Source organism: Monopterus albus, unplaced genomic scaffold, assembly GCF_001952655.1.
Source record: "Monopterus albus unplaced genomic scaffold, M_albus_1.0 scaffold11.1, whole genome shotgun sequence".
Taxonomy (NCBI): Eukaryota; Metazoa; Chordata; class Actinopteri; order Synbranchiformes; family Synbranchidae; genus Monopterus; species Monopterus albus.
This window is the reverse complement of record NW_018127891.1, coordinates 1805735-1827548: the sequence shown is the minus strand read 5'-3', so window position 1 is coordinate 1827548 and position 21814 is coordinate 1805735. Positions and strand designations below refer to the sequence as shown.

Below are 21814 nucleotides of genomic sequence, written 5' to 3'. Positions count from 1 at the left end.
GGAAGAGAGGAGGCGGCCGCCGGGCGGCCCTGACACATGCGATGTTTCCCTTGTTTTCTGACTTATCTACAATGTTAAAACAGTGAATTATCATCTTAGACATGACCTGAAACTCAAAAAAATGAGGTGTACATATGTTCTAGTATTTCCATGCAGAAGCAACTCGGTTTATACACATCTCACAAATTCTCACTCCAGGCTTTTTTTTTTTAACAAAGTATTACGTGATAGTGGATCTCCTTGAATGGGCATTAAATCCAGGCTGTTTCATGATCATGTCAGCTTGCCTCACATCCACTGGTGGCCTCACCATATTGGGAAAATGTAATATTGCCTTATTTGTTATGCATATTTTCTATAAAGCTTATTAAAAAAACCTTAAAAAAGACATACTCTGGTGCCATTGTAAAAGTGTATTTTTTAGACTGTGCCCGGTTTTGTAGATATATTTTACCTCCTGCTGCACTGTGACCAGAGGATGTGGAGAAAAATAGGCGTGAGGTTACTGCATGTCCAGGTATGTTCCTGTACAGGGACTCATTGTTTTACCTGACCGCGTCTACCCTACAAGCAGCCGGACTGTGAAGCCCCCTGCTGTGGTGACTGATCAGCTCATCAATGCTGGATTCCGCAGGAGCACAGTACATGTTTGTTTTGACTGTTTGAGGCCAGTGTGTCTGCTGCATGTGATGTGTTGCTAGTTAACAAGCGGATTAATGGCCCATGATGTTATTGTTAGTGCTATGCTATCTGTTGGAATTAATTTCACTACTTTGGGACTGTATGTGGTCACGTGGGGGAAAACACAGCAACCACCAATTGGATTTACTGACCTTGGAGCTACTTGAAAGGGAGTGATATTTCCACTACTCGGTGGGACATACATATAATTTCTCCTCCATAGATAGGTAAACCACGGTATATGTACCGATGAAAAGAGATGTGTAGCACTCTAAACAAAGTGGCTAGTGGCAAATGCCAGTTAAAATATAGAGGTTTCTCAACTACCCGCTCGTTTAGAGTGTTACACATCTCTTTTCATCGGTACATATACCGTGGTTTACCCATCTATGGAGGAGAAATTCAAATTAAAATACTGTATATATGTATGCAATTTTTTATTTATTTATTTTCTGAACTTTTACTGCTGTCACTTTAATAAACGTGTTTGATTGTAATAACTTAAAAATGGCATTTTCTATGGGACGTCTGGTGCTTTCACTTAATTGAAGATCTTTATTCACTTTATTGAAGGTGTTTGAGTGTAAAATGTAGGAAAAATCTGGAAAAAAAACTCTGCAAATCCATTAATGGAAATTTCTGTAAATTTATGGTTTTTGCAGTTTGTTTGCCAGCTGTAGCTCCCAGTCTGACATTTTTTTAATGCTTTCTTACCTGTGACTTTGCAAAATTTTATATTTTACTGTTTTCTTATGTTGCTTGTACTGCTCTCTTGATGTGCACTTCTGTCATTAGTATTCTGTGATGCTTCTAATATGGTAAAGCTTCAGAAAGTTCAGCATGGCTCAAGGACACTTTTGACGGTCAAATACTTGATATTAAGTGGGCTTGAGCATCCATCTTTGTTCATCACTAGGTGCTCCTGCTGCAATGAATTAACAATTGGATTGGTTTAGATCTTGTACTTTAATAAAACACAGATGCATAAATGCCTTCGGTTGGTGTAGAATATAACCATGTTATACATGGACTACATGCACAGTCTGACAAAGGAAGAAATATGAACATTCTACATAATGGGCTGCTATGAGGCTGAGCATTTAAGGAAATTATTATTTGCCAAGTTATTTGTGGTTACAATAGTAAGTTGAATACATCATTAAGACAACAATGAAGACTGAATTAAAGTCTAAATGACAAATGGAAGCTCTAATTCATGTCGGCTTAGCAGTGTGTGTGATAGACAAGTCACTGAGGCAAGCTGTAGCTACAGTACTGTGTGCTGCAAGAAGAGAACATGTGTGAGGGTGTGAGCTTGCTGCACAGTGAATAAATATATAATGCAGGTAGTTATATTGTCCAATATGATATGTGCTGTAGATGTTTATTGCTTCAAATAGACAACTGATTATCTGTTACACTGCACTGGTCTAAACACAAATGACTTCATAATCTGTTGTACAGCCCTCTTGATACATCTCTACATGTTTTTCAACCAACTTTACATGCTAAAAACTGTTGAGCCATAATACCCAGTTTTGAGGTAGAATAAGAAATAAAGGTTGCAAATAATATATGTATGTTTATGCCACTATCAACTTTTTAGCAAGCAAAAATGGTTAAATGAGTTTATACTCAAATCCTTATAAGAGAAAATCAAATGCTGTTAGTGGGCCACTAAAGGATTACTCAAATCCTTATAAGAGAAAATCAAATACTGTTAGTGGGCCACTAAAGGATGTTATTATTGTTTAGGTGACACTAAGTTTTAATGTCACTTGTTCATTGTTTAAACACTGAAATCATTGTTATGGTTATGAACAAGAAGCTTCAACATGCTCTTATAAGCAGTTACAACTGTGAAATTATAATTAGAATAGGGGAGTGAATCTCTGGCAAACTCACACGGAAACACCTTGAACAGGTCACGGATCCACTGCAGGGTAACCTATAGAAAACCACGTTCACAGTGACACCCTTCAGAATCCTAGATTTACCAGACCTGACCATGGGTCTGTAAAAGAGGAGGAAACAAGGGCAATGGGGGGAAACCAGAATGAATATGGACAAGTACCACAGCTGAGATCAAACCTAGAACATTCTTGCTGTGAGGTGACTTTGCTAAGAAATGAGCCAACATGCTGCTAAACACCATTAATTACCCAGTGCACTTAAGTTCCTCTGATGATACTTATTATTGATTAAGTGCAACATATTCTTTTTCTTTTCCCCCCCCTCTATGTCATAACAAATGCAGTATTGCCTAACATAACCACTGGTCTCAGTATTGTATAACAGTTAGTCCCAAGTGTTGTTTTGTCAACCATAATTACGAAGGAACACATTCTTCCCAAAATTGGCTGCATTTTCAAATGTTCATGGTGGTTTGTGTGTGTGTGCTTTGTGCTGGTCATTGTTTGCTGCCATCATTGTGAAACTGAGTGCTGTTGCAAGTCCAGGGAGACGGGAAGCTATTCACAGAGAGATTGGGAATCCCACCAGTGAAAAGAAAGTACAAAAGAGCAACACTCAGAAATGCAGTGGGCGAGCACATGTATCCAAGAGCATAATGAGCTAGTTTCATTGTTTGGGTTTCTGCATTCTTTTGGCTGGCAGCGAGGAGTTTGTTTTAACAAGCTCAATGTATAATACAATGGAAGGCAATAAAAACATACATGTACTCAATATAGATTTGATAATATTTATATACAGCAGACTCATTTGTTTATTTAAACCCAACCTTAAGGTAAAATATCTAAACTTAGTGTCTTGTTGATTTAAACTAAAATACCCAAAGAAATCAGTGAAATCAATCAGGTTTAGACCACCCCCCATCCCCCAACAACCTCCCACCCAAAATGGAGTAACCAGGGTAATGGAATTGTATTCAGTGTTGTTGTGAAGCTGGTTATAACTGCACGTTAAGGTCAGATTCTTGCTGAATGGAACATAACAAAAATAGTAATTGATCATTCCAGTGCACAAATATCATGTTGTATGAGGGCAATGGTGTTATAGTTTTTACCACAGCAGTAAAAGGTGCAGATACCAAAAGTGACCTTGCTTTGCTTTTAAACTGTGAGTATTACATTCACTTTGAACAGGTGTTGTTGGTAAGAAGGAATTAAAAGATGTCCAAATCAGCTGGTTAAGGAAACTGACAGGGATTTTTTTTTTTTTTTTTTTTGGTAAATGTTAAAACTTAATGATTACTTGAATGGATGCTGAGCTGACCATTTTTGGGTTGTGTTTTTGTGTGATTAGTTGCTCTAAGAACAGAGGTAATCACGTTCCCATAAACACCCATGTTTACATTACCTTCAAAATAAATCTCGGATGCAAGTTCAAACAATAAACGACAATCTTACTTGGAAAAACAACATACTGTACTAGCTAGGTCCTTGAATGATTCCATCTTATCACACAACAGCTGTAATGACATATATAATGTATTGTAGTGTAATGAAAAATGCAATCTGACAGAAAAAAAACCCTCACAAAAACAAGCAAAACATAGTAATATTAAGTTTGAATAATCAATATTATTTCAAAACTGGACAATGTATGACTAACATAATGTAGTAAAAGCCACCAAATCAAAGGACAGAAATGGCAAAAACATACCCATGGCATTATTCTTTCTAATACTGCTTTGTTTTAGCAGACTGTCATTCTGTCACTTACACCACAGTCTTTGAACTCTGAAGTCTTTAAAAGGAGAAGGTGTTAAAAATAAGTATTTTTAGTGGTACTCAAATGATTCCAACCTAAGCATCTGAGCTCACACAGTCTGCCACTACATAACAGCAAAGGGTGGGTTTGTGCTAGCACATTTACCCATGTACAGACAATGTTAGGGCTTTTATGCTGCAGCAAATTTTTGCAAGGGTATGTACAGCTTAAATATGAAACCTCTGAATCTGACTTGGCACAGCATGTATCTGTTAGTTCCTTTAGGCTCTGCAGACTCCTCCGCAGCCACAAAATTCAGCTTGATTTTTATTCACAACACAGGGTACCAAAAGCTTCCATTTGCATGCAGGCCAAATGTCTTACTAATGTCTAATTCATTATATTAATTAAAAACATGTTATGCACTGTAATCAGCATCTTGGTCACATTTGGTAGTTGAACTGTGTTTAAACCATCCTACATGTGGTATTTATTCCAGTACAAATACCTAATACTGTGATATACAGTATGTTGCACATGTAGTATTCCTTATGCTATTACCTTTTAGTTACCTGCTTTTGCAGATCCTGGCTTTGGCACTGTTGTGATGACTTTGCTTTGTGTATCTAGATCTGCAAATATCGAAACTTAACACATATGTTGTAATAGATGTTGGCAGAGTTAGAACACCGCTGGGAAAAGCTTTATCAGCAGCATAAGTGTGTCTCTGGCTAACACTACTGCAGGGATAAAATCAGCAGCGCAGATTTAGAACTTAAGTGAAAAATCAGGAAATTATTTGCATACAGTGACAGTGATTGACTACTGGCAGTTAACAGTAACAGCGCTAGTTGGTAGCATGCCTCTAAGACTGGGTTGTCTAGTTTAAAGTAGTTCTTGCACTTTAAAAGATGAATTAGAATCGTCTTGTCTTCACACACAGGCTTTTGAATGCAACTGATCGACAAAGTCCTCAAAGGACAAATTATGGAAACAGCTGCAATTAGTGGCTGATTTTAATATTGTGGTAGAACCTAAGAGACTAATTAAAGGCCTTTGTGTTGTTGTCTATTGGAGACAGGCTAATTTAAAACCTTTTGACTGAGATTCACAACAAGATTTGAATTCATGCATCTCAATTTGTACATGCCCACCCCAATAATGAACATCCAGTGTGGTTGTTTAAATGGTAACTTGTTCCATAATATTCCAATCTCTTCATCATTAGAGTAAATTTTGTACAGTTCTGTCAAACTGTTTATCTCTTATTGGATGGAGTTGCAGGAGCTCTTGTTGATTAAGTCTTGCTATTGTGCTTATGGCAGAATTCTGCAAAGGGCAAAGCAAATTATCTGCAGGATTTTTTTTCCTCCCGAGAAGCAGGTTTCCCCGTTTATTAAATTTGTTAAAGTGCTTCGGAGCAATGCACATTTTATCCTCTTAACAGTCACATTACTATATACTCCAGCAATTACTTAATGTACTCTAATGAGATTTCCCCATGAAATGGAAGGATTCATTTATTTTAATGTGACACATTCCAATGGGCGGTTTATGCATCACATCCCCTCGCCATCCAGGGAGGCTTTGAGTCATAAATAGTAAGATGAGCTTGGCTTACAGGCTTGCCACCCTGCCCACAGCAGAGGTATGTGATTCTGTGATTCAGCCACCATGGCTCTGTTCAGGGGCATCAGTGGGTCACAGGTGCTATTTCCAAGTTCAGCTGTCTGCAACCAGATTAGTGAAATACTACCAGACTAGGTAATGTTTGTGTGCTAGGCCATCAGGGTGAAAAACTCAAAACACAAATAATACTCCAAAATATTAAAATAAAATAATCACTTTGCGCTCCTTAAATCCCATTGAAACAAATTAAATTTAAGGCTTTTCCCCCCAGCTTTTTGCTGTATGATAATAGAAACAGTATGCATATGAATCGAGTGTTTGGATATGTCAAACATTAGTTTAAAAATGAAGTATTTCAAACATTCCACTTAAGGCAACAAATATCAGTATTCCAATGAAATGTACTACAAAATCATATCCTACAACAAAATAAAACAACTGCTTTACCTATTAGCCAATCAGTTGGTCAAACAACAGATAAGTCACCAAAGCAATTCTAATCATCAAATCATCTATTATCAAGCAAAAATGTCCGATAATGTCATGGTTCCTGTTTTTCTGGTGCCTCTCTCTTTGTTGTGTCTTTGTAAGTCAGATATCTTTAGGTTTTAGACTCTTACTGGGGTGAAACAAGCTAAAGTAATGAATATATTAATAGATGTTGAAAATAGTTGGTTCCTGACAGCTGGCGATGTATGAAAGCTTGTTTTGTGTCAGGACAGAAATGGCTGGAACTCGACCAATACATTTACTACATTTACTGTAGTTAAAGCAAAAAAGTGCACTGTTTTAATGTATAATAGTGGCATAGGGGATAAATAATTGGTCACGTCTTTTAGTTTCCATACTAGACATCCACTTTAAAGACACCCACTTTAGTGATTTAGCATTTAGAATACGTTATCTCATTGAAGAAAAAGCAGGTTTAAAAGGTTGTCTAAATAGCTCATGGCCATAAAAGTTAAACTTTTTGACATTTTTAACTTTTGATGCCAGTGAACATTTTTTTTTAATTTGACAGAAGATGGCAGCGACATTTGCTTTGTTATTGAAATAGATAATATGATGAGAGTGTAGGTGGAGGAGTCAGTCTCTCTATAAGCTTATATTCCTACAGGCATCTTTTTAAGAAGCTGTCTGAACTGTCTTCCTAAAGGCTGTAGCTAAGCCAAAGAATGACTTTGTTGTTTAACATTTGACAGTGCTTGTAATCTTTCTTACTTTACCAATTACACGCAAATTGTTGAATTTAGACTATTTTAATACTAGATGCCAAGGGCACGACAGTGAAATATTGCCAAAGAAAATACTTGGGAATATCGTATGTTTTAAAAGGGACAAAAATAACTGGGTTTTTGTGGTGTTTTGCAGTTTGAACACAGTACTTTGCAGTGTAACCACTGACATAGGTCACATTTTAAAGAAAGTCTATGAAGATGTATAATTTCATGCAGGGATACTGTTGGTTTGGCATGACACTGAATTTTGTGACCTAGTGTTCATTACATACAGAATCACATTAGACTGGGTTTCATTTTTGGGCAGAATTCATAGTATAAGATTTCTATCACATTTAATAAGACACTCCATCAAGTTTATCTCACAAGAGAGAGATTAAAAAGAAACATCAAAATTGAGGCAACAGAGGCTGCGATATCTTGAGACCTTTACTCCTTAGTATGGAATAGGCTCCAAAAGCATTGGATCCTATATTTAATGCGATGGATAGCATCATTTCATTTGACCTTGCCTCCTATCCTGTCTGTGAAGTGTCCATGTCTTACAAACGCCACAACAGCTTGCAACACAGGCTTTGTGTTACTCATTTTACTCTCCATGACCAAGCATAGATAACATCACAGTGAGGTCATCAGGGTTATTTTCTCAGACTTTAGAAAGCTCCCTTTAAAGCTTCAGAAGATATTTCCCCTGATTTAGCAGTACTGACAAATGCACTGGTTTATATAAATGAAATCATCGACTGCCCCAACTAAGTGATCTGAATTTCAAATTCTTCTTTGACTGCTTAAGCTGTTGCATTTGCCCAGTAGGTGGCGTATATAAAGTTGATGGGCTGCCATCTTGCTTTTGTGATGCATTTTGCAACCAGATTTTGCACAGTAGCAGCTAGAGGTGGAGCCTTGGTATCAGGCCACCAATCAAAGCTGTCCAATTCGACATATGCCCCTTTTTGTAAAATCAAATACGTTATCAGAAAAATGACCACTTGTACAGAAAATCAGTGTGTTATCTACTTAAAATGACAGAAATCACCTTTTGGGATTGCAGGAGCAGTCACATATCCTTCTTTATATACATGTACAGTCTATGGGCCAGTATATCATGATTATCATTTATCTGTCAGACTATAAAAAAAGTTTTTCCTACAGTGTAGGATGTCATGCAGGACTGGTACACATTTCCATCTCAAGTGATTCCCTACTTTGATGTGCACATAACCATGTTTTGTAAGTTCAAACAGTATTCCATCTACAAAATAGAAAGCAAGACTTTTCTTTGAATTTGATGAAGAAAAAAAAAAAAGAGCACCCAAGTCCAGTTATCTGCTCCATCAATATGGCATTCTGGTGAAAAAAAGGAAGTTTTAATGGATGGACAGGAGCCTGAGATATTATGCTGGAGTGATGGAACAGTCAGACAAACAGACACACACACTATCTCTCCTTAATCCATTATCCATTATAGCTTTAGACTTCAAAGCTGTTTTTTCCAGCATTCCCTGAGAACAGAGAGGTTTGCTCCATTTTGTAGAGCAAATCTAATACCTCATGTAATGTACACTGCTCCCCTCACTGCTACACTCCTAAGTGCAAATTCTCTCAATATTTATTCTCTATATGTCTTACCTGGTACAGAGTTGTTTCTCTCTTTTACTTGTAATTATGCTTGAAAATGACATGAACCTTATGTGTCCATCTCTTTTGTTTTTCAGGTGGGATTTTTGAACAAACAGATGGACCTGTTCCACTTGTTAGCGCAGAGGAGCTTGCCTTTAAATTTGCAGTCAATAACATTAACAGAAACAGGACTTTGTTGCCAAACACAACATTAACATATGACATACAAAGGATTAATATCTACGACAGCTTCGAAGCATCAAGAAAAGGTAAGTGACTTGTTCTGTGCTTATTCAAGGATTGTGATCAGACTGGAGGAAAACAAGAATCTGGTTGGTCAAAAAATAAACACAGCAACAACAAAATGTCTGCATTAGCTTGTTTACCATGATTGTGTTAAGATCACAAATGAAAATGTTTAGGCTGTTGGAAATTGTTACTGAACATACATAGAAAAGGGTAACACGTTCTTCTCCTCTTCTTCTCTAGCCTGTGACCAGCTGTCTTTAGGTGTGGTTGCGATATTTGGGCCCTCGCATAGCTCATCGTCAAATGCCGTGCAGTCAATCTGCAATGCACTGGAAGTGCCACACGTCCAGGTGCGGTGGAAACATCATCCCATGGACAACAGGGACACCTTTTATGCCAATTTATACCCGGATTACTCATCATTAAGCTACGCCATCCTGGACCTGGTGCAGTTTCTCAAATGGAAAACAGCCACTGTCGTATACGATGACAGCACAGGTGAAGAGCGTATGCTATTAATATACTATTTCTTATTGCAGGGGTTCTCAAAGGTCCTTATCTGATTTCTATTCAAGGTCAGAGGTCTGGAACAAGTAGTGATAGGCAAATGACTTAAACTTTCTTATAATTTACAAGCAACACACACTTACCACCCACTTTATTAGGTACACCTGTACAATTGTTTGCAATTTAATGCAACACTTCCACCTTAACATCTGTTTATGAAGTTCAAAATGATTTTAGTGAAATTGTCAAATGTATAAATACAATTGTATGTTTATTATTGAGGTCATAGTTGAATGTAGTGTTGTACTGGACTAGATTTTATTTAGAGGTGTTCCTAATATTCTGACCCCATTATGTACATCACACGGGAGAACAAAAAGGACAGAATGTGAACACCTCTTAGCCATCAACTAGCTGGGTCACCTGTTAGCTGACCCTTGAGCTCCGTCACTTGTTGATGTTAAACATCATACGCTCGCCGGCTGTCAACATTGCCGTGACGTCAAACCGGGAAACAATTACAGCTCGCCGGCTGTCAACATTGCCGTGACAACGTCAAACCGGGAAACAATTACGTTTAGCCTTATTCTCCGGGATCACTGTAACGATCCCCAGATAGACCATATTCTACAAAATGAATAATTTATTGATAAGTATAAACCTTTTTTTCAAAGTAGGAAACATGCGCTTCATTACACTGTTTTACTACATTCCTAATATGAGGTGTGGGTTGGGTCCGGATTGACTTGCCGTCCGGACCGGAGTCCGGACTTTGAGAAGCCCTGGCTTAATGTTAAGGTAATCTCACAATAACAATGCATATGTGCAAAGTACTAACTAAAAACAATGAAGTCAGGAAAGAAAAACTATCTACCTCTTTTTCACTACAATTTCTGTGTGATACAAATGAGTATGCCTTCATTTGTGCTGTTTCTCCTCTTCAGGTCTTATAAGACTACAGGAGCTGATAATGGCCCCATCCAGGTACAACATCAGGCTAAAAATCCGTCAACTTCCTCTTGACACACAGGACACGAGACCCCTTCTCAAAGAAATGAAGAGAAGCCGGGAGTTCCGTATCATCTTTGACTGCAGTCACCATATGGCTGCACAGATTCTCAAACAGGTTTGTTACCAAGAGGCACCAACCCTCCTATTGTCAGAATTTAGTGTGGCCAGACAAATGAAAGTATGAGGTCCTCTTCCACACAGCAATCACTGACACCAGTTGATTCTTATCAGTTGGTGTCATTTGTGAATTGTGAATGAAAATATGGAGGCTTTGACTTGCCAAAAACCTGACAGTGACTAGGTAGAGGTAGAGTAGCAGCAGAAGGTGCATCGGTAATAATTAAAGAGGAGTGAAATTTTGATGTCAGGGACTATGAGGGCTTCCATGTGTGCCACCTGTCTGTTCTGAACACCTTAAATATGAGACCATTAGTACAGCACAGTACAATAATAACAACTAGTATTTGGAAGGCTGTGCTGTTGTGACACACATTGTGCTTTTCTGTGATAGCTTTCAGAAAAGCTTTGTGCAGAATGAATTTACAAAAATACAAAATTTGAGGCAACTGCACAATGCTAGTTGTCTATCATATTCAGCTGATAAAGGCTGGGGTTGCAGCTAACAAATTATCTTTTTTATTTTATGACTCAATCTGCCAGATGTTCAACTAATCACTTGGTCTGTAGACTGTAGGAAAATAATGAAAAATACCTATGATGATCATATTGCTTTTCTCCTTTGAATAACTATCCAAAAGAGACCAGCAAACATTGCCCTCTGTGAAGCTGGAGCCAAAAAAATGTGTGCATAAAAACTAATGTAGATGATGGTACATTCAAACAATCTAGTAAATCCTGAGCTTATTAATATTGAAGAATGCAATGTACAGTATGATCACTCAATAAAATGGTATATGATCACCAGCTAAAACACTACAATCAAACTTTGGAATGGATATCATCTACATTTTGATTTGCAGCCAACAGTGACAAAATGTATCATCTGCTACTGACTGCTCTGTCTACAGCTTTACAAAAAAGGTTGCTCCTATCTTAGACAGTAAGTGGCAATCAGTACTGCAGGTGCATGTGTATGAAGGAGGATCTGACTGGGATGTGTTTACAAAGGTTTAAACATCACATCAGAAGGACTATATCATGCCCTTGGAATATTTGCTTTGTGATGTCATGATTCTCAGCATATGCTAAATCCTATTTTTGCTCTGACAAACTGCACTCAAATGCTGCGAGAATTATGTTGCATCATTCATCCCACAGCAGTGAAAATAATAATTAATGAAAAGTCCTGCTCACAATAATAAACGTGACACAAAGTTTCAATGTCATGTATTTGGCTTGATGTATATAGATGGAGATGGGAATTTTCCTCCACATAAGCACAGCATCTTATTTACATAACCTTGGCTTTTTTTCAGGACAGATGGTACAATTAAAAGGAAAGCACAGCCGCCATGGGAAAGTGGTGCCTTTGAATGTAGATTGAGTGAGACAAATAGCAGTGATGGCATTTGGATATGAAGCAAAGATTACCAAGCTCTTTTGATTGGAGGCTGTGAAAACGTCACTTGTAATGTAATGTCACCATTCTGTAAATCTGTGAACCATATATAGTGTAGAAATCCCAGCGAGCAACAGTGGAGACCTTCCTACAAAATGAAGGATGCGTTATTCAATATGCTCATTAAAACCTGGCTTTTTTTTGATGGTCTTTTGTGCAACTAACACTTTTTTCTGACTGATCTTGATTTTAAAAAAAATGAACATTTTCTCTATCCTCTCTCCATACATTCTACCGTCCCTGTATCCTTCCAGGCCCAGACCATGGGGATGATGACAGAGTATTACCACTATATCTTCACCACTCTGGTAATGTACCATGCTTGTTAATGCAAATAGAGTCTCATTTGTTCTGATCCCCCCACTGCTCGAGTTTTTGATGAATAGTGGCTAATTGCCAGTGGGCTTTGGATCCAGTCCATAATATCAATTTTATTTGTCAAGCTGGAAGCATAATGGAGTCTGTAGTAAACACTCTACTTTATAGTAAAGTCAACAGAACTCTCTTTGAGGTGGCAGCTTGGAAAAAATACTGCTTGAGATTCAAAAATGAATGTGACCTCCAGGTTTAAAATTCTACTTGTGAGCTTTTACAGGTTATATAAAGGCTTTTCAAGTGAAATTCATCAAAATGTAAAAATAATTTAGCACTCAACCAGATATAATGAAACACATGATTTTAACCTGATATTACTCCTCAGTTCGACAGGACTTTTAATAAACAAAATATATGAACAGCTAAATCAAAGTTATTGATTTCAAACTCCACTAAAGAGTTGTTTACATCAAAACAGGCCTGTATTCTCATAATTTCAATAATGATCTGTAATTCAAAAATATAAAGTAATGTGTATTTAGCCTGTGTATATACATGTAAGTTTGCTTGTATGTGGTCAAAATCATTATAGTATTTGGCCTTTAACCATTTTTTATCAAGTCTGATGACATTCCATATTTTTCTTATACTCAGCGAATCAAATGAAAAAGACAAAACCAGCAAAAATTGATCGCACTAACAACCATTGTTTGTGTAGTCAATCTTAAATTGCCCAAAAAATAGTGAAAACAATTAAAAACACATCAGTGTACCATGACTTTACAATGGGCATTGTGTTCCTTCGTTATACCAAAAAATGGGCACTGTAGTATATTTTGAGTTGATTCCAAACACTCTATCCTGCTGCTGGAAATGCTCACTAGAACAACAAATGAGGATTAATCCGCTGCTGAAAATAGTCCTCCAAAAATGTATAATTTACTTGCTTAGGAAATTATTCAACCTTTTTTTTAAAATGCATGTGACCCATTTGTTCCTACTGAAAATGTACTGTATACCTTGGAGTTGACCGTCCATGTTGGTTTTGGATCATTTGTGAGATGCGTTGGCAGCTGAAAATATAGAGTATTGTGAGCCTTATTCTTTAAACATAAAGCACGTCAGACATTTGATAATACACAAATGTGTTTCAGAATGGGTTAGCACTGAAATTAAGTGATGTCTAGCCATTATTTGACCCCAAAGAGGGAAGCATCAGGCCATAATGCCATAAACCTCCAGGGCCCAATAATAAGCGACACCACTTGCCTGCCCTAACCTAAAATACACATACAGTGATTTTGTAGACACCATTACCTGGGACCCTATTCCAACCCCAGCCTATGTTACCATCCACATATCATTTTTCCACTCTGACCTTAATAGAAAGCATCCCTCAATCCTATCCTTATCCAAGCAAAGTGCAAATTTGATGACTGAATACATATGTTAAACATAACCTGGGTATAACCATTTCATTCCCATCTTTAAATATCTTGCAGTCACACTGTTAAAATGATCCCATCTGACTAATACAAGCAGAACCAGCAGGGAGCCACTGCTGCTCTTCACTGCAATGCCAGCTATTTGGTGACAAACAGACTGAACGAGAATGAAAACCAGCATGTTCTGTGCTGTTCCTTTCACTCTCTGTTATTGTCTTTGTTTCTGTCTCTCTTGTGCACACACACTTGCTGTCTCTTTGGACTTGGCCAGTCTGTTATGATAATGCAATGTGACACAAAGGTCCGGGCATGATGTGTGTCATCTTTCATGCTCGACAGCGTGGCAATGACATTGTTCTGCCATGCGTCATGTTTGTGTAGCTTGTCTATTTGTTTAACAGGGGAATCCAAAACTCCTTTTGTATTGCTAGCACACTGGTTTATATGTTTAAGTGTTAACAGTTTCAAAATCAATGCAACAGAAAAACGTTTATTTGTGGATTAACTTTAAAACTTTTATTTGACATGATTATCTGCAACACCAATATTTTTCTCATGAAGAAAAGATATCTCTATAGAATCAGAGTATGGCATCTATCAAAAGCTGCAATATGCTGTCATATTGATAGACACAATATTAAGAAGATTATACCTGAGGGCTTGATTTGATACAAAATGATGAATGCTTGCATGGTATACATGGCAATACAATTTCCTTTGATGGAATCCACTGACGTCTGTGTTTTATCTTCCGAGGTGAGGGAAATGCCGACTTATTAGAGCGTGAAACAGCAACAGCAAAGTGGTACAGGGTAATAACTTCCTTGTCCTTTAAAATGAGTCTGTCATACTGTAGCTCCTGCCTTGCCATAGCTATATCTGAGAACCTAAAGCTGAGAACTCTGTGATGTTGCCACCTTCATAGCACCCAAGTACGCACTCAGAGATATACAGCGTGTTCTCTTGGTAAAGATTTCAGTGTACTGTTGATGCAGGATTATGCTGATTCTGTGTTATAGATGTCTGTAAAGGCAGCACTGAAAGAAATGAACTTATAATTGGAATAAGCTGCTTTTCTGACATCGCAAAATGCCCCAACAGAAATGAGGATGTTGCAAAGCAATTCAAACAATTCTGTCCCAGTAAGTTTGTATTCTTAGCTTCAAATCTCAGAAACTTGTAACCTGATCTGAGTGTTTCTGAATGTCATATAAAACAATAGGGATTTACTTTGATCATTGTTCATAACAGAGTACTGCACTGCATTCTAGTGGAAAAGAAAAGAGGAGAAATATTTCAGTGACTGGCGGTGACCGTTCTTTAGTAAGTGTCTTACACGGTCTCGTTCCCCCAGCACTAACCCCGCAGGGTGCTAATGAAATATCTATGTTCATCCAAATGTCTTTTCCAAGCCTGCTGGCCTATTCAGACATGACATATGTCAACACATGCCTTCACACTTCAACTACAATGGCTGCCCTAGAAATTACAGTGGTTCAAATTGAATTGCTCTTTGCTTGGAAGTTGCCAAGGGAATGCAAGTGTTAAATTATTAATACAAACAGTTTTTCCCCCTTGTTCTTTAATCTTTCTAAGTTACAAACAATAAATAGAATCCTAGAAAATCATACATACAGATTCATTTCACATTAGGAAAGACAAATTATATCACAAGCTTGTAATTTATTATGTAGGTACAGTACAAAAACAACAACCATTAGTCAATTCTAAAATAATCTGCCAGTGGAAAAGTGACTCTGCCACCAGTTTTTTTTTTTAAATCTCATCCATTACACAGACACTGCTTCAGACACCATACTGTACTTAAATCTCCTGATTTGACAATGAAACTGTACTTTTCCTTCCTTTCACTCCATTTAATATTATAGTATCATTTTAATCAGCTGCTGCATAATTCTTATGTGTGGAAAAAGCATCCAGCAGAAATACTTAAAGATGGTCAGTGTTTGAAAATTGAATGAGACGCCATCCTTTTTTACTACTGTCTCTCAAAAGGACCTGATGGCCATTGACCTCGAGCCATATCGCTTTTGTGGGGTCAACATGACCGGTTTCCGTATCCTCAATGTGGATAATCCCCAAGTTGCATCCATTGTGGAAAAATGGTCGATGGAAAGACAGATACCACCTAAACCTGACTCAGGACTGCTGGAGGGCATCATGACGGTATGTTTTATTACTTCTGTGTTGTCCCATTAAAAGTCAGTCTTCAAAATGTCAAGATAAAGACACATCTATCTATCAATCGGTCCTATCATTTATGAGTTTTGCCCGTGGCAAGAAATGGCTTTAACCCTAAAAGCAACCCATAAATTCTTTTAACTCAGCAATTATTATAACAATTTGCTTTATTAGGCACACCTTCAGATTTACGCAACCAGTTCTCTCTTTGAAGTTGCGACTCGCATATAAATAAAGCAAATACTACACGAAGTATGTCGACAGATTTGACAGGCACAGCTACAGTTCATCTAAATGTCGAATGCAAAAGATACATATTTTATTGTACATAATGCAGTCATGTTACTATTGGCACCACACTGAGTGGTTCCTGTTCTTATAAACAACTATTGTCTAAGGACTGTGCACACCTCAGTGTCTCCTATTTACTTATGGTTCTTGAGGAAAAACACTGTAGTGATTAGAGTTTAGAAGACAAAAATCAGTGGAGCTTACATATACTCTACATGCAGCTCAGTAAACTATGTAAGCAGGAGTTTCAGAGATAATCTTTCAAGCCATGAACATATGAAATAAATGTTTAATTTTATTATCAAAGTGAAAAGCTGCAGCTACAGTGACACAAGATGCCTGAATCCCAATGAATGAAGTAAAAATTGCTGCTTCTGTTCTGGCATGGTGATAGAAGGGTCAGATGTTGGCATGAGTACCACAGATCCATGGAGTTATCATTTATGCTTTCAACTGTACAGACAGAGGTGATGAAATGGCATGGATAACATTCATTCTGCCCTTTCACACCAATTATCATTTGAATACACCTAGCTGCCTAAAAGTTGTTACTGATCAGGTACAGCTCTTTACAGCAATTCTTTTTCAGATGGGTAGTTTTACATTGGATACTGCACAAATGTCTATTTCCATGAAAATGATAGTACATTTTTCTTAGTCCAATGGCCCACACAAGCAAGATATCAGCTTGGAACAACCCATTTAGGTAGTACAAGATGTTCATACAATTAATGTGCCACTAAAAATGTGATGAAAATCTATTTTGACATTAACACGGAAAGATCTTTATGGAAGGGTCCCATTCCTTTTTGAACTTCCAGGCTATTTTGGAAGAAAATTCACTTTAATTCACTTTATTCAATTTACAAATTGCGTAGCTAGTGTTTTCATTAACCAGATGTATGTGCTGAAATAAAGCGGTCTTTAGGTAGGGCTTTCAGATGTTAATGAATTGATCATATTTACCTAGCAAATAAAGTGGCACTCACTTACATTATCCGAATGCAAAAGCATAGCTCAATTACACTTCAGGTGTAATTAATACACATTTATATTGCTGAAAGTTATATTGTTGGGATATTGAGAAAATATCAGCGTATGGGTTAGACAGATGAAGACCCAACTTTTTGTGTGTTTCCACAGGCATCAGCTAAAATAACGTTCACCCCTTATTCCAGACAGATGCAGCTCTGACCTATGATGCAGTCCACATTGTGTCCGTCTCATACCAGCATGCTCCACAGATGACCGTAAACTCGTTGCAGTGCCACCGCCACAAACCCTGGAGATTTGGAGGGCGTTTCATGAGTTTCATCAAAGAGGTGATGGGATGCCTTTGGCCTGATGGTGTTTGATCTAAATGTTATTTATACTAGGCCATACTGATTGATTGGTGAGCATGACAAAAGGAGTGGAGAGAGGACACAGTCATTTGAGACTTAGATATTTACCCAGAAAACCAAATCATACCCAAATACCAAGCAAAATCAGCCTTGATAGACACATCAAAGCAATGTTATTGTCAGTTTTATAAACTCCCTGTATTCATAACCTATTTTCCAGAAAGCATGTACTGTAACCTTTTGAAAGCGCAACTTGTGTAATCGGCTCTTATTTCTTCTAACATCACTGACTGCCTCAGAATACACAACCAAGCCTGATTAAAGGTGTGCAGAGATGCTATTATTTGTACCTTGATTTATTCAAATAACAAAATCATTTTTATTTGTAATTGTCTTGGGTGTGGTTTAAAAATGTTTAAAATAGGAGGAATTTCCATTTGTTTTTTCCTCATAATCTCTTTATTGCAAAACTACAGCATTAGCCTCCTAGTTCTACTGTATGTTGCACTGGCACCTGTGGGAACTGCCCAGTGACACTGCATATACCCACCCATTCACAGCATGGCAGCATTCCTCCCCACCATGTGCCAAAACTATTTCATCCCCTTGCCGTTATGTTTAGTAGTAACACTTGAGTCCCCAGAGCAAGTTGCGATTGTGCCTGGGCTGGCCGCCTTAAAATATCACAAAAACATAATCCCTTTGTCATATTCTGCCACTATTTTGAGCTCAAACCTTCTGACCTTTCTATGCACAGTTTGAATATTCTCTTCGTGCCTGCATGAGTTTCCCCTGTGTACAGGCAGATTAAGTTAACTGTCAACACCTGTGGGTGTGGATGACTGTCTGTCCCTATGTGTCAGCCTTGTGGTTGACTGGAGACATATCCATGGTGTACCCTGCCTTTCCAGGCTCTAGCCTTCCCATGACCCTCAAGGATATGTGGGTATACTGTAGCTAATGGATGTAAAAATGGATGAATAGATGGATGGAAGGATACACTGCCCTTACCTGGCCTGCATACTGCCTTCAATGACAGGGCAAGGGAGTAGTAGGTAAACAGTTCTTACATACTCTAGGTCCACTGACCCTTATCTTCAACCAAGGGGTACAAAGAGATGTGGTCCATCCAGTGGACCTGAGGAGAATGCAGATTGACCCTTAACTCACGGTTTAATTTCAGCAGCCAGCTAAGTACAGTGTAGCTGATGTCCTGGCTTACAGCCTAGCTCTATGCTGCTTTATAATTTCTGAAGGGCTAGTATGTGAGAAAGAGGGCCAGTGGTGAACTGAGGGAGGTGGTGGGGGAGGGGTCTTTAGGGACAAATTGATGATTTGATTTTCAGTTTGTGGTTCAGCAAAAAATGAGGGATCAGACCAGCAGAGTCCTTGTAGAATACCCATTTCTGTACTGTAATGACATTTCAACAGTGCAAAAACAGTATTATTGCATTATTATTGTGGGTGTTAATATTATTATCCATCATCTACATATACCACTTATTCTTAATAGGGTCATGGGAGGGGCTGGAGCCAATCCCAGCTGACACTGGGCAAGAGGCAGGGTACACCCTTGACAGGTCACCAGTCTATCACAGGATTGACACTCGGACAGGCAAACACACACACACACACACACACACACACACACACACACTGCTACAGGCAATTTAGAGTCACCAATCAAAGTACCTGGACAGAACCCACACAGGGAGAACATGCAAACTCTGCACCGGGTCGGCCAGGGCTCAAACCTGTGAGGCGACAGCGCTAACCACCGTGCCGCTGTGCTGCCAAAATTATTATTACCTGTATGATAAAAAAAGAAAGTTTCACCTGAGAAAATTACATTTTCTCTTCTATCATGAATGTTTTCAACCAGTCTTAAAACACCCAGTATTTATTTTGTCATGTTCATTCTGAACTACTGTATGTTACTCAGCTATACATCCCCAGCTGGCACAAGATCCATGAATACTATTGTTTATATCTGACTTGTAGCTACAATTTCTGCTTTGTCTGCCAAATGTGCAATCACAATACTAGACAAGCTTAAACCATTACAATGCACAACAAACAATGTGTAGTGTGTGTGTGGTACTTAGGGTCAGTTGAAACAATGAGCATTGTTAGCCATTCTAACAAGCTCTACCATTAGCAGTTGTATGAGCAACTTGTAGCGATCATTACTAAAGCCAATTAACTATTATTACATGGTTGTCCTTGTACAAACATACAGTACTGCAGTGTTCAGTTATGAAAACATTTACTCAGGCTTGATTTACACTTGCTTCAAGACAAGCGTCTGACATGTTCTGAAGGTCAAATTGGCCCTTTGGATGTAATGTGGCTGAGGCATTTATATCCCTCTTTGAATTAGAGCTGTTAGAACATGCCAACCGCCTCAGTGGCGATAGGCCAGATTGAATGAGGTATGAGGGGGTTTGGAAAAGGAGAGTGCCACAAATTTCTCCTTGAAGCTTCGATCTTCTCAGAGCAATTTCTGGCAAGCTACAGAGAAGACAGGAGAGAGCTATAGCCTATAAGCCTGTCACAATTTGGATTTTAAATAAAAGTAAAGTGCTGCTGTTTGTCACAAAATGATTGATTACTCTATTGTACCTACACCTATTAAAGATATAGAATAGTCTGCACCACAACCTGTGACTGAATCAATGGCCAATTAAAAATCTGTTTTTCGCAGAAAGATCAAAAGAGATAAATAACTAATAACTAAAACTTCATCTTGGCATGGCAATTTAAATAATTCCCTTCATAGGGTTGATCATGCAATACTAACACCAAAACTAGACAAAGAAGAGTTAGTTCCATCAGTGCTGCTACTTCTGATAGCATAGGTGTGAGAAGAGCAGGTATGTAACAAAGACTGTTGTGCGTTTTCTTGTGCATGACTGTGGAAGTGGTGAGTTTCAGGAGACCAAAACAGGAGGCAGTATTCCCCTCTTCATGTGGAATCAAGGAAAAGGAGGTGGCTGTTAATTAACTCTGTAGTCTGGAGGGAAAATGCATTGGAGGCATTGAGATGTAAAGTGTAATTAAAAAAGAAAATGCTGCCTGTATGGTTTGTTTTTGCACTTTTGGTCTTATGGTGTGCACACATGTGGGTGTGAATTTACACTCAGTGAAAGACAGGTGTTGTGTGTTTTGTTCATATGTATACATTATTTCACTTTGCCTTATTTTGTTGTTACAGTCTAATGTGTACCAAAGTCCTAGCATATTATACCAACAGGACAATGGGTGTGATAACATATTAGTTTCACAATATAATGCAATGTAATATCATGAACACTCTCTGATCCAATCTGACTGGGCCACACCTGTTTTAAAAAGACAGTACGATTTAGTGCAGAATTATTGTACTGATTAGGGTGTATTTGCTTAGGCTGTAATGTGTAAGATTACATTTTACAAAAATAAAGTTTGTATTGTTCACATTTTAAAAAATATGGGTATAAAATATATAGAAATATTACCTTTCAGTCCCACTGGGATGGCTTGACGGGAAGACTATCGTTCAACAAGACAACTGGTCTACGTACAGACTTCGACCTAGACATTATCAGTCTAAAGGAGGACGGACTTGAAAAGGTACATTTTTGTGTGTGTGGTTTTTTTTTTTTTGTGTTTGGTTTTTTTTTTTTTTTTTTGGGGGGGGGTCACAATAGCAATGTGTGCCATCTCATGCATAGTATATTAAAGTGGAACTTCTGTGGTGATTATGCCATAAAAATAAATGATTATTGAATTCAAAAATGCATTTCAGATTTTCCTCCTGATGTGGAACAGATAATGCAAATCTGACAGTATCATTTACCTCCTAACAAGGAAGCAAATTGGCTGTTTCAACATAAGCATAAGTTAGTGGATCATAAAGTAAATTGGATTAGGGTACACATTAGGGTGTTAATTGCAGCCTCTCTTAATGATAATTTGAGGTGATGCCCAAAATGCTATTTGGTGGTAATGAGCTGTATAAACATGTTTTACAAAAAAAAAAAAAAAAAAAGG

The 21814-nt window shown here is 37.9% G+C and overlaps 1 protein-coding gene across 1 annotated transcript in view; it reads left to right on the top strand.

Moving 5' to 3' along the window:
* The window catches only part of grik3 (glutamate ionotropic receptor kainate type subunit 3), an 85702-nt gene that overhangs the window by 41503 nt on the left and 22385 nt on the right, over positions 1-21814 (top strand). The window contains 7 exon segments of the mRNA XM_020590141.1: positions 8936-9109; positions 9330-9587; positions 10541-10722; positions 12441-12494; positions 15963-16133; positions 17618-17761; positions 21287-21394. Of these exon segments, the coding sequence (XP_020445797.1) occupies positions 8936-9109; positions 9330-9587; positions 10541-10722; positions 12441-12494; positions 15963-16133; positions 17618-17761; positions 21287-21394 (1091 nt within the window).